The 13,009-nt window shown below is 36.8% G+C and overlaps 1 protein-coding gene across 18 annotated transcripts in view; it reads right to left on the reverse strand.

The window, feature by feature from the left end:
- ADD1 (adducin 1) overlaps window positions 1-13,009 on the reverse strand; it is a 62,613-nt gene that overhangs the window by 22,359 nt on the left and 27,245 nt on the right. For all 18 annotated transcript variants that reach the window (XM_050973250.1, XM_050973244.1, XM_050973249.1 and 15 more), the window contains 8 exons: window positions 8,779-8,991; window positions 7,379-7,541; window positions 6,120-6,271; window positions 2,846-2,926; window positions 2,275-2,424; window positions 1,180-1,323; window positions 928-1,026; window positions 355-531 (listed from right to left, as the gene is read on the reverse strand). In XM_050973250.1, coding sequence (XP_050829207.1) covers window positions 355-531; window positions 928-1,026; window positions 1,180-1,323; window positions 2,275-2,424; window positions 2,846-2,926; window positions 6,120-6,271; window positions 7,379-7,541; window positions 8,779-8,973 — 1,161 coding nt within the window. In that variant the 5' untranslated portion in view covers window positions 8,974-8,991. The remainder of the gene's footprint in view (window positions 1-354; window positions 532-927; window positions 1,027-1,179; window positions 1,324-2,274; window positions 2,425-2,845; window positions 2,927-6,119; window positions 6,272-7,378; window positions 7,542-8,778; window positions 8,992-13,009) is intronic.

Consider the following 13,009-nt stretch of genomic DNA (forward strand, 5'->3'; position numbering starts at 1 on the left):
AATCTTAGTCAAATTATGCTGGACCTCACACCTAATAAGACATTAATAGTTTTATACATTTTGGGAGGGGATAGAAAGAGGGGAAAACACAGATTGAGTGCAAGCACCACAGTACTCTGATTTGGAAGTGCCAAATCCCACCTGATCTCCTCTGATCTCACCAATAACAATCAGATTATGAATAAGAAGTAAATCTCCTATCTGTACAAAGGACACCTGATGCTTTTCATGTTGTCTCCAAGTCCTTGGGAAAGAACAGGCTGCAGGCTGTATAAACTATCCCAACTACATGCAGCTTTAAAAAATGCATTTATACATTATCATCTAAAACTCAGACAGAAAGGGCTGCCTTACCAGATTATCCAGCATTCGCATAAGAGCTTCGAACTCCTGTTCACCAATTTGCCATTTGGGATGGGACACAGTACCCTCACCTGCTGGAGACTCAGGGGAACGAGACTTGGCTTTGTACTTGCCAGGATCAAGAAGCACTAAGTTGTCAGGGCCACCTGCACTGGCCAGGGTACGTACCTGAAATACAATAGAGTCATCTTTAAGTTTCTTGTGGGGAATGGGGTGAAAACGACCAAAAAACCCCCTAAAAACTTGTCATAAACCCAGAAGAAATCTTCACTTTAAATAAATACTAAATAATACTTCATTTTGAAACTAACTAAATGAATATGCTGGTATAAAAGTTGTCTTAAGTCTTTGAAAGCATCTGTTTTAATGGGCAGCAAATTGATGGTTTCAATACAGTACTGGAATACTGTCAGTGAAACCAAAGTTTTGGACGTCACCCCACAATATAGTGACATCACACATCACTGTGTTAGTTTAGACCCAAGAGCTGAACCAGCTCTATGCAATCTGTTTGGAAGTCAATACAGCAAGCTGTATTACTACATAACATATTCAAGCTCTTACTTGTATCTCACAGGCAAGTACTAGGTTATGAATATAGTAGAAAGCCTCCTCAACAGTCTCTCCAACTGACACTAAGCCATGGTTTCTGAGAATAAGGACCTAGAGAAACATTGAAAGAAAGTTAACAGCAGTAAGCCAAGTAGGTTCTTGCTCTTGAATAAAGAATATTTGCTACTGATTAAAGAACATACCTGTCACACAAACATACTGCCCCCCCTCCTTTTCTCTTTAATTCTAGATGTAAATACTGACCTTGCTTTTAGGCCCCAAATTTTTCTGAATAACCACCTTTTCTTCATCATCCACTAAAATACCATGGTAGTCATGATAAGCTACTTCCCCTAGAGAAAGTGCTTCAGGTGAAATTGGCAAGAGACCACACTTCATTGCAGAAACCTGCGAAATATTAAAAGAATTGATTTAATTTCTTGCAACAGAAAAAGTGAAAAAACATAGTGATGAGAATTAAAATAAGAATATATTTTTATGCATTAATTGAATCTATCTCTACAGGCACATATACAGTGGTCTTATACTCCATCCTTAAACCTCTATTTTTGATTACTTTTGGACTAGAAACAAAATCACATTGATCTTGGGTTTGTCTCAATATTTCTGGTTTTATACAACTGCAACACCAATATAAAAAGACTCAGGAAAAAAACCCAAGAAACCACCAAACCCCAAAATCAACTGCATTCTTCATTCCTTCCACTCCACTCAGCTATTTCCCCCTCCTGCCCCCATGCCAAAAGAACAATTTTGGTGATACAGATAATTGTGCAGCACTGCAGATAAACTTAAAAAATATTTTTTAAAAGGCTACTCTGTAACACACAATATTAGGAATTTGATCATTTATTCTTAAAATGCTTGTACTAATCTAGTTAATCAATAATTTAAAAAATCATCAGAATGTGAACACTAAGTCACTCTCTCAAAACATTTCAAAGAGGCAGAACTGACTTGTAATCACTTTCTCCAAACAGAAATACTGTGAAAGTTTCGAATATTTCAGAAAACCATGACAAACTGTGCTTTACAAAACCAACAAAATATACTAAAAGTTTTATGATTCCCTGTCAAAAGATCTGGTCTTTTGTGGTAAAGGACACACATATATGACATACATATTTTCCAGTAATAGAACTCAATTTACTGTCTGACCATTCAGGTAACAACCCAGTAAGGATGGGCTCTGATTAAAAGAGAACCATACTTGAAGACGGACTAAAAGACTCTCTGCCCTCCAAATAGGAAGCAAATCTGTGATTGAGGGGCCCCACCTATTTTCCTTTTGGGAGGGGTGGGGGAACAGGACAAGGAGAAAGCCAGAAGCGAGCTTACCGCTGCTCCTGCTGGTGTGTGGATATGGACAATGCATTTCACATCAGGTCGAGCTGCATAAATTGCTGAGTGCAACGTAAAACCAGCTTGGTTTACTCCCAGGTTAGTGCTTCCACGATCAACCACATCTCCCTGAATATTGATTTTAACCTGGGAATGAAAAGAATTATTTTCATAACCAAGACTCAAAAAAACCTGATTTAATTCAGCATCTACCACTGAGACTCTAAAACCAGTTGTCATCATTTATATCTGAAATGCCTAAAGTTTCCCTCAACAAGCTGGACTCAACAGCCAGCAGCTTTAAAGGGCACGAGGTGATTCACTGTCCAAATTACCTAACACTTTACAGGTAGATCAGCTGGAGGACGCCTGGTGGTGAACATGGGCAAACAAATCTCTCAGATATCTCAGCAGTACCAAAACCAGCCATAATCAATAACATTGTTCTAAACATATTACACAAGAGTAAAATATTCTCTAGGATAGAATTTGAAGTGACATATATGTATATATATATACACACACATATATGAATATTTTACATCTATGAAAATTAACAACTGCTTACCAGACTAGATGCAGTGACTTCACTATAGAGGAGTCCAAAAGGTACAATAAGGAAATGCTCTTGCTCAGAATTTACTCTGGCCTAAGGATAAAACAAGAGTAAGAGTTATTAAAAGATTTTATTAAAGCATACAAGACCCCAACCATTAAAGTTACTTTTACATCCTGATTATGGAATGGGCAAGTATACCTATAACACACATTATGACATTCATGTATGCTACAACAGATAATCAATGCACTGCACTGTTAATTAACTAATGTTGAACAAAACCAGATGGCAGTAACATGCCAGCCTTTTTTTTTTTCAGATTGGTGGAAATTAGCAAACCCTTATTACATTCTGTTATAATGACAATTCGCCCACTACGGATAAAATGAACAATACTGAGAGAAATGGGGAAAAAAGTTCATTCTTTCAGTTGAATGAGTTTACACTCCAACTGTTTCTACCCTAGTAAGACATAAGGTATAAAGGCTGTGAGAAAACACAAGACTTGGCCCACAAAAACACCTCAAGGTCTAAAACATCTTGATTCTGAGAAGGGTTTTGTCACTGATGCTGGTTCCTGTGAGACATCTGTGAGCATTACAGCACACTTGCAAATTTTCTACCAAGCATCCTGACCTTCACTCATGTTTTTTCTCTCTCATCTCATTCACACAATCAGGGGTTTATAATACAAAAGTAATTTTGGCTTCAAAGCATTCATATCTTGGGATGTATCTCTTAAAAGTCTGTAAAGTACAGGACATCTAGGTAATTAAGGTGTCTTTTGATGGTGAATTAATAGGCTTCTTAAGCTTTACTGGACACATGAGAACTCCCTACTTTGCTATGAGTCTACCCAGCATTTGGGTAGTTTGTGTTGTGTGTTTGGGATTTTTGTTTGGTTGTTGTTTGGGTTTTTTTAATTCAAAGATATTTATGAGTTTTGAATTTCCCTGAGATGCAGCTTCTTTTATGCTGTTTCTGCCTCATGTATTCTACTACTTGCATCATTAAATACACATATACTTTGCTATAGTTCTACTGCAGAAAAAAAAAATCTAATAAGTAGTTGTGCAGTCATGCAAAAGCTTCTAGCACAGATCTGGTTTCCTTTACAACCAGCTGGGAACATGCTACAGCATAAGAATCTTAAACTGAAGCAGTCAGTTGAAGTTAATCTGTACTTTTATGAATCACCAAAGCAGTTCTCCACTACAGAAGTGCAAATGACCAAGAAAAATCTCTTACTCATTTATGCAAGAGAAAGAACAAGTATTACTCAAAATATCCCAAAAGATAATAAGAAGGCTCAAATCAAAGACAAACAAGCAGCAAGACTCACAAACTGCTTTGCTTTAGGATTGGATCCAACTACCAGCTCATGCCCCCAGAGCAAACCAAGACCTGGTGAATGATGTCTACCTTCTGTAAACCTGTAATCTCAAATTCTGCCTGACCCTGGAGACAATCAAGTTTACTCTACATTATTGCACTTGACATGAAAACCCTGGAGGTGCCCAAGTATACTCAACATTATTGTACTTGCCATGGAAGCTCTTGATGCTCTGTAATTTTGCTTCTGCATCAGGACTGCACCAGTCTGAGCAATTCCACATACAATAGCTGTCAGTGATTGATAAGGATCCAAAAAAAGCAACAACACTACACCCAACTCCCAGATGGAAATTGTGAGAGTATGAGAGTATATCCCATTCTCCTCTAACACACAGGCTTATGACCCTCACAGAAGGCTGCTGTATCTTTCTCTTACTTCACAAGTGCACTGGCACAAGCTCTTAACTTCAGTGCAATCACTCAGTAATTACAGCATCCACTCACAAAAAAAGTGAAAACTTGGATTCAAACACCAGCCCTGCATGAAGTGGTAGCATTCACCACATTCCAAAGGAGTGTCTTAATACTACTTAATAAACATAACAACCTTGTTCCATATCAGCTTTTGAAGATACAATTTATCTTTTAGTCATCTTTCAGAATGCTGTTCACTGGAGAAGCTTGTAAAAGACAGGAGAACTATGATTTGGGACTGCTGCTGACAAGCCAAGAGCTTTCCAGTACCTCTGCCATTCAGAAGTTACTAAAACACTTTCAGAATCTCATTTTCCAAGTGCTTTGATTGTCTTCCACCTCAGCTGGTACCTCCTCTACTGGTATCTTCCTTGTACTCCTCCCCAGAGAAAGCAAACTTGAGGCATTCCAATTGCCTGCTCTTGCCTCAACCCCTCCCCTTGACATGCTGTTCTTCATTACATTTATCTTTTATCTAAATGCACAAACATTCCCAGGGCTGAGCTACAAATGGCTACAAAGCCGTCTCCAAACCTGTTTGCTTTTCAGTGCATTAATGTCCCTTTCACAAAACCACTTCTCCTGTCACGTATGAAAAATCTGGGGGTGGCACAGAGCTGTTTACAAGAACCATTATGTTGGATATGTTCCCTTAGGAAAGGAACCGAACGATCTAACCAATACTGTCTTGATCCTATGCCTACACATATCATTTATCCTCTTCATCTGTTCACAAATAATATGCCTTGAATTCTCAAAAAGCATTAAAAATAATATTACCATATTTCATTCCAACTGCAACTAGAAGAACTGAAAATACATAAAGAACAACCTCTACTATGTAGAATAAAAAACAATTCAGCTCTGTTAGGATAACAATTGATGGGGCTGCGCACCACAGCTGTGACTTTACTCATGAGATTCATGCTGACCATTCTTCTGGCATATAAAACCTCCTTGATTTGACCTCCTTGTCATTATTTTTATGGATGCCAATGATTACTCAGTCACAAGGAAAATTGTTGGCACGCTGCATTAGGCAGAGAAGCTCAGTCATGTTCAGAAATACTATAGCTTCTTTTTCAGAAAGGCTGGTACCTGAATTATAAAATTCAGCTGAATGACTAAGAGGATATTTTAGTACTTAGCAAAAAAAAAGCAAGAAAACCAAGAACTGACCTTGTAGAATAATAAATACAATTAGTCAAAGCATTTGAGACACTAAAAGACTGAGTCTTTCAGGAATCTTTATTTCATCCTAAGAATTCTCATGTACACTCTCTCAAGACTCTATTCAGACTGTGGTAGCTGACATCCAAGCTGAAATGCAATGACAAATCTCTTCACTATTATACTGCTTTCAATACCACTTTGCTCTTCTCACACACAAAGAGAAAATGACAGATAGGGGAGGGAAGCAATTCTCTTGTATGTTAAAACAATTGGTTCTGTTATCTGTTGATTCAATACTCACTGTTATATGATTGTAAATAAGCTGAGACCAGCCAAAGAGATCTGCTAATCTGTAGAAAGCTGCCAATTTGCATCGTAACAACTTCTCCCCTTTTTCGTAAGCAATGGAATCAGACCCTCTCAGATCATTTACTGGTGTTACCATGCCAAGACCTGAAGAGGAGAAGGGGTACAAAAAGCACAAGGCAGGCTGAGTTCAGTATCCGTTCAAACCTAGCAACATGCACCACTATTTTATCAGTTGTTCTTACTGTTTTATATGAGCACGTTAACCTAATAAATGGACAACAAATTTTCATTCCTATAATGAAATTATTTATGTTACACAATCTTGAGCAAAGTTATTCAGTTTGGGTAGACTCCGCATTCATTTCCTTCCCTACTATAAATTAGTGGTACCGTGACAGTGCATTCCTTAGCACAATATTTTTTCCTCTCAAACTAATGACTGTTTGTAAAATACATCTTAATTGTTAAAAGAAAAATGTAATCCCAAATACTCCACTTTTTGTGATACATGTATTCCTAAAAAGAAGATTTACATACCTAAAACGATGCACACAGGTTCATTTATTAAGAAAAATTAAGTACAAGCTAGAGAGAGGAAGGTTATGGTAAAAAAATACAAATACTGTAATTCTAGTTACAGTGTAATTAGAAATGCAGTTAAAAGTAACTGTGAAAAAGCAAAACCAGGCCATGCTGCAGTCAGAACTAAAGATTTCTTTTGGAGCACTGGCAAGGATTTATTTTATCTTCACATAAAACCTGTGTTTACATGCATTTACACATTCTGGTTTTTTTCCTGCTTTGTTTTGCTTGTTGATGTTCCTTGTCTAAAGCTTCACTTCACAGGAGAAAGCTGCAAACAGTATTTCAATAGCAAATATAATTAGTTTCTAAAGCCTTTCACTGTTACCAGACTACTATTAAGTGTTTGATTTTCCTGAAGACAAACTATGTAGTAATTAGCACTATTTAAATATTAAAATTTTTAATAGCACTTACTTATCAGGCTTATTTTTCAATTTAGATCCCATTCTTGAAATAGCTTTTCATATAAACTACATACATGAATCACATTGCATACCACTGTGGCATTTAGAAACTAATCAATTCAAGTGTTCAGTGTTCATGTGAGCAGAACAGGATAGCATTTAAACTTCACAGTACTCTTTATTACATTCACACTGTCTTGATGTTAAGCCTTTCAAGAAAAGAGACAAGGAATTCAGCTCTGATCACTGAAGGTGCACTCACTCATGTTTAATGCAGCCATTCCACCTTGAGGTGCTGCAGGGTAGACATTTGGTACGTGCGTTGTCATGAAATCTGCAATCTGCTGCAAAGCCAATAAACCTGTTGGGTTCTTCCCCTTCTTGAACTGCTCCTGGATCATGGATTCCAATTCTTCACAGAAGGCCTAGTAAGAAGACACTGCATGTTGTAATGCATGTTTAAATGAACTTCAGCTTTTCATACACAGCTTCTGTTTAGCACTTCAATGGAACCATCCTACACCTCTTCTGAAAAACACCTCAAGGCAGAACTACTGGGTGCATACTGCAACTTCAAAACATTGCTCTCTGGAGCTCCAATGATCTGAGTCACTTGGGGTTTATTATGGAAATTCCAGCATGCTCTTTTTCAAGTAATACCAAAAGTCTTTGAGCCTTGCTAGTATGAATTTCTGGAAGGAGGAGAATGTACAATTGACTTTAACACAAAAAGGAAAAGCAGCAGAACCAGAAAAGAGAATTTGTCACTGTGGCTCACAGGGAGCTGAGAGCCAAGAAGGCATCCAGAAACACAGAAAACAATGAACATCAAATTTTTAAAACCTGTTTAGATGAGGGGTTGTTTACATTTTCCTGGGATTTTTTTTTGTTTGCTTTTTTTAATATATATTAACTTGGAAGGAGGTAAACCAGTTTTTATTATTGCAGATAGCTCCTGCTTTTGACAAGAATGCTGGAATTTGCACTGAAAGAAAAGTACTGCAGTCATTAGGTCATTATTTTTTTATTAAGCAATTTATTAATATTTTCATAAATCAAATGGGTTGACTTAATAGGAAAATTGTGAATGTACTACCACATCCCTATTCCAAGTGAAGTTATGTCATGCAATGTTTTGCATCTAATGTCACTCACTAGTTATTACAAAAGGAGCAAATGCCATGAGGGAAAGTTTGTTTGTGTACTATCTTCCCCAAGGGAACATCTTCAATATCAAATGTTGATCATTCATACTTCATTACTGTGCACCTTTTCAGAAAGAGATTATAAAAATATTTCATATGTCCAAATCCCAAAGGAAAACCGAGTTCAGGACAGACCTGCCTTGTATAAGATACTCTTAAGAGAGTTACATTGAAACAAATACATGAAACCAGTGAAAAAATGTTTTACAAGGAATGAATGGAAAGTATGAAAAAATGTTGATGATTATACAGAGGATTCTGAAAGCCAGACTGAAGAGGTGCTTTGTGAGTAACCATAAAAATTCAAACAAACTGAATGAGGAAAAAAATCAGGAAAGGCCAATAAGAAAAAACAACAAATGGACCAAAGATAACACAAAATTCTCCAATCCCGTAGTGATAGTGAAAAAAAGATAATAAACTTGTCACTTGAAAGATGAAGCATTTCTTTTCTTACTGGGCTTTGAAGAATCATGGAGACTCTCTTCTTCTGTTCCATCATGTTAAAATCCTGGCGAAGGTCAGGCGCCATATTTCTCTCTCTCAAATATTCTGGATTATTTTCATCAACTCGATCAAAATACCTCTCTTTATGAGGGGCTGTTGTTGGAGGTGGTGAAGTCACCACCCCCACACCAGAATCACCATTCATAGCACAGTTTTAGGAAACCTATGAAGAAGGACAAAGAGGAATAAATAAATCAAGCAAGGAAATAATTACCAAATTCATATGCGTTTCTACCTTCAAATTAATAGTTCAAATCCATCTAAAATTAGCATGCCTTCTCAAATGGGAAACCATGTTTGTGCAATTGGATACCAATATTCTAGAGCAGGAAAAAGGATTTTAATGTACAAGATCAGAAAAGTAGGCTAACATATATGAAAAGTCCAATATGCTTATAAATTAATTCAGCTCAAAATTAATATGAGAGTTCCCATTTAAACTGGGGAAAAAAATTCCTTAAGCTGTCTGGCCAGATTGTTTTTCAGAAGCATGGAAATCCTTCAAACCTTCTCAGAGACAGTGACAGAAGTTCCAGTCATGAGGTCTAAACTCATTAGTTTCAGGCTTTTGCCTTTTACCTTTTTCTTAAAAAGTTAAAGCAGATATAAGAAAAAGAATATTGCATAAATCAGAAATTAAATAATCACTACAATTGGTATATTAAACATGTTCATTAATAAGAAGAATCAGCTCCACCAAAACACGCTTGGACTGCCAACACATTCCTGGATACAAACTCAGAAATCTTGACTTTGCAACCCAAAGTGTTCTTTTTGCCTTTATTTTAGGTCCATTCAATAACATGCACATCACTACATTAGTATGTGGTTTTTGGAATCTGGAAAGCACAGACACACACAGCCCCCACCCCCTGGCCAGGGTTCCTTTCAGTTTTACAGGTCATAGTCAGCAAGTGCCTGCATCTACCAGAAAGGCTGAAAGCTCAGCCGGCATTGCTCACACACACCTCCTTCTTCCACTCACAACAATTCCTGTGTGTAACATTATCCCACTTTTCTGGGCACAGTATTACAACCCTCATTCCAAAATGCTTCTCAGAAGAATTTTGAAGCCTTCCACTGACAAAAAGACAGTTCAATAAAGCCACCCTCACAATGCTGAGATTCAAGCCTTCAGTTCCTGGTCATCTGATATATCATATTACAACTAAGTAGAAAAGACTGTATATATCTTCATGGAAGTAATCATTCATCATCTACATCTAAAATTAGTAAGGTTTTACATATGTCTGTATTCTTTGGCCATTTTTAGATTTTGTTAGGGACTTAACTAACACTGCTTCTAATTTGCTTAGTAATTTATTTGCATGCTTATTAGCTAAAACCACTTCAGATGTGGATGCAGACAGCAAAGACATGTTTACATAAATTTTGAAATGCAGATTATGTTAAACAAAATCATTGAGATGAGGAAAATTATCTACTTCAAGACTCCAGAATTAGCAGATTTCATCCTTTTTAATTCTTACATTAGAAAAGAAGTTTCAAAATTCAACTCATTTCATACATCAGAATGAAAAAATACAGTGAACTGAGAAAGCTGAACACAATGACCAAAATAAAGTATATTTATTGACTCTGCAGAACAGGATATTACTATGAAACTCTTATGTTAGCACTTAAACACTCAATGATTTCCACCCACTGAGTTACTAAATAAACTCACAAAGACACCTCTGCAGTGTTTAAGATATTTAATTTTCAAGTTTAGACTTTAAACATCATGGTTGAATGTTTTCTTCTCTAAAGCTCATAGGCACATCTTTATTATATAAATTGCTCACTTTCCTTCACCCACAGAGAAATACAGGGTACAGCAAGGAGAAATAATGCTTTTATCCACAAGGGAAACCTAGGAAAAATTTCCTAGACCTAGGAAATTTTAAGTGGGTGAAGTTACAGCAAAATAGACGCCTCTCCTTTGGCAGCCTCAGATGCCTAATAAACTCCCTTCTAAGTTCTCTTTCTCCTCACAACCTCCAGCCTGCACCATTGGCCTCTTCCTTCCTTGAAAATGCTTTTGAGGGCCTACTAAAACTTTTTCCAACCTACTGAGCTCTATCAGCCATACTACTGCCTCTACAGCCAGGGCTTTGTGAAAAACAACAATTTGCAGAGCCAAATGTGCATTACTCTCTTACAGTAACAGCTTACTTAGCCCAAGCAAAGTCTGAGATACACTAGACTCTGCTTATCAAAAAAAATCAGGGAGTTTAGAAACAGCACAATGGCAAGTGAAGACAACCAGAACCACTCAATATTTCACTTTATACTGCACTCCACTGAGCACAGCCACAAATGTGTCTTTACTGAAAAGCAAAGCATAGGAAAACAAGGAAGTTTGAGCTCACCACCAGCAGAGAACAGCTTGCTTCTGATGGCTGAGGAATTTGATGTTCAGGCTAGGTTTAAGTGTCACGTTGTTTGTGCATGCACAATCTTATTTAAATTAAACTTTACACACATCTGCAAATGTAATTTTGCATTTAATTATTTACACTAATTTCATCTTACTTTCAGAGTACCAAAACCTATTTCTGAATGAATGACACACATAATTACTTCAGTTTCCTAACTACATTGGCGAGAGGCTGATCCCTAACAGCCCACAAGAGCAACACAAACATGGGATCACAGTGTCTTGCCAAAGTTGCATTACTCCTCCATCCAAGTACACAATGGCATTCAAGAAGGTCTGGGAAGCTATTATTTCATCACTATGCAGTGGCAATAATTTCACATAAAAATCAATGATTAACATTCAGTGATGATTTGATATCTAAGGTTAAATATCTGTTTCACAGCTCAGTTTTGCAGACACCCAAAATTAATGGCATCCTCCCTGCAAGGTCTAATTATTAATTGTTTTAACATAACTGCAATAGTAATTGTTTTAATAGCTGTCAGCTACTGATGTTAAAGGAACCAACTTTCAAAGTGAAAGCAGACATGCTTAACAATACTTTGCAAAGCCACTGAAATTTATTTATGAGTTTCCTTGAAAAACCCTTTGGGAGTAAGACATGATAAACTCTCCAGTAAGAGTTTCAGTAATACGAATATCAATAAATAAATAAAAGGAATCTGAACACACCATGGGGAATGGCCAGTGATTCTATAAACTGGAAGGTCACACTGCAAATCACAACAGTCTGCCCAAGCAGTAAAAACACATACTAGAAAAAAGTTAAGACTGTCTTCCCACCCACAACACTTCAGTACAGACAGTTTCTTTCTGATGTAGTGCACTACAGCCCCCCAGCAGATAAACTGTAATGCCAGAGGACTTTCTGCCATGATAAGTGTTTCCGTGTGAGAGCCTGTTCTAACACAACTGTGTCAGAAAAAGCCACACCCTTAACTGAAAAAGGCACGGCTGGAAAATGTAAGTGCACAGAAAACCTTCTGCCAGAAGCAGTTATTGTCAAACACAGATAGCGGGAACAGCATCTATTACTAAAAGGGAGCAAAGGAAAATTAACAGCTGTAATAAAATCCAAACAGCACCTTAGAGTAACAAACAATTACATCCATCTTTTTAAGACTTATGTACACACTAACACCGTGGTGGTCAATGGCCCAGCACACCAAATGAGAGCAGCCAACACACAGCACAACGTATTTATCAAGGTGCATGAGGATGTGTAAGCAACTGCTATAAACAGGCTAGTGGTGAATGACTTCTAGAAAACCAGGTTTATGAAATTCATAGCTCATTTACAGGTACTGAGCACTGTTTACAAAAAACATTCTGAAATTGGTATTAGTATTTCAAGTTATTTTTTTATTCAAAATCCTCTTCCTCCCCATTCTTTTCTAACCCAACAGTTTCATTACAGTATTCACCTAAGAGGAATGTTAAGGGTTATGCTGCAGAATTTAGTTTAAACAGAAGAAAAAAGTTTTAGAACAGAAAGATGATAAAATTTTTCACATTAACATCCACAAAGAAGAAAAACCTTAATTTTTTTTAAGCAACTTGCATTCCTCAGTACTCAGATAATGCACATATAGTAAAAGAATTCAAACAGGTAAGACTGAATAATATTCAATAAGAATCGACAAGTTAAGGGTACATAAAAACCTCACCCTTAATTCTGAAGAATTTAATATAATTAAAACCCCTAAAATTGATTTGGATTGTGATCTTATGGCAGATA

The sequence above is a fragment of the Serinus canaria genome, chromosome 4 (genome assembly GCF_022539315.1).
Source record: "Serinus canaria isolate serCan28SL12 chromosome 4, serCan2020, whole genome shotgun sequence".
NCBI lineage: Eukaryota > Metazoa > Chordata > Aves > Passeriformes > Fringillidae > Serinus > Serinus canaria.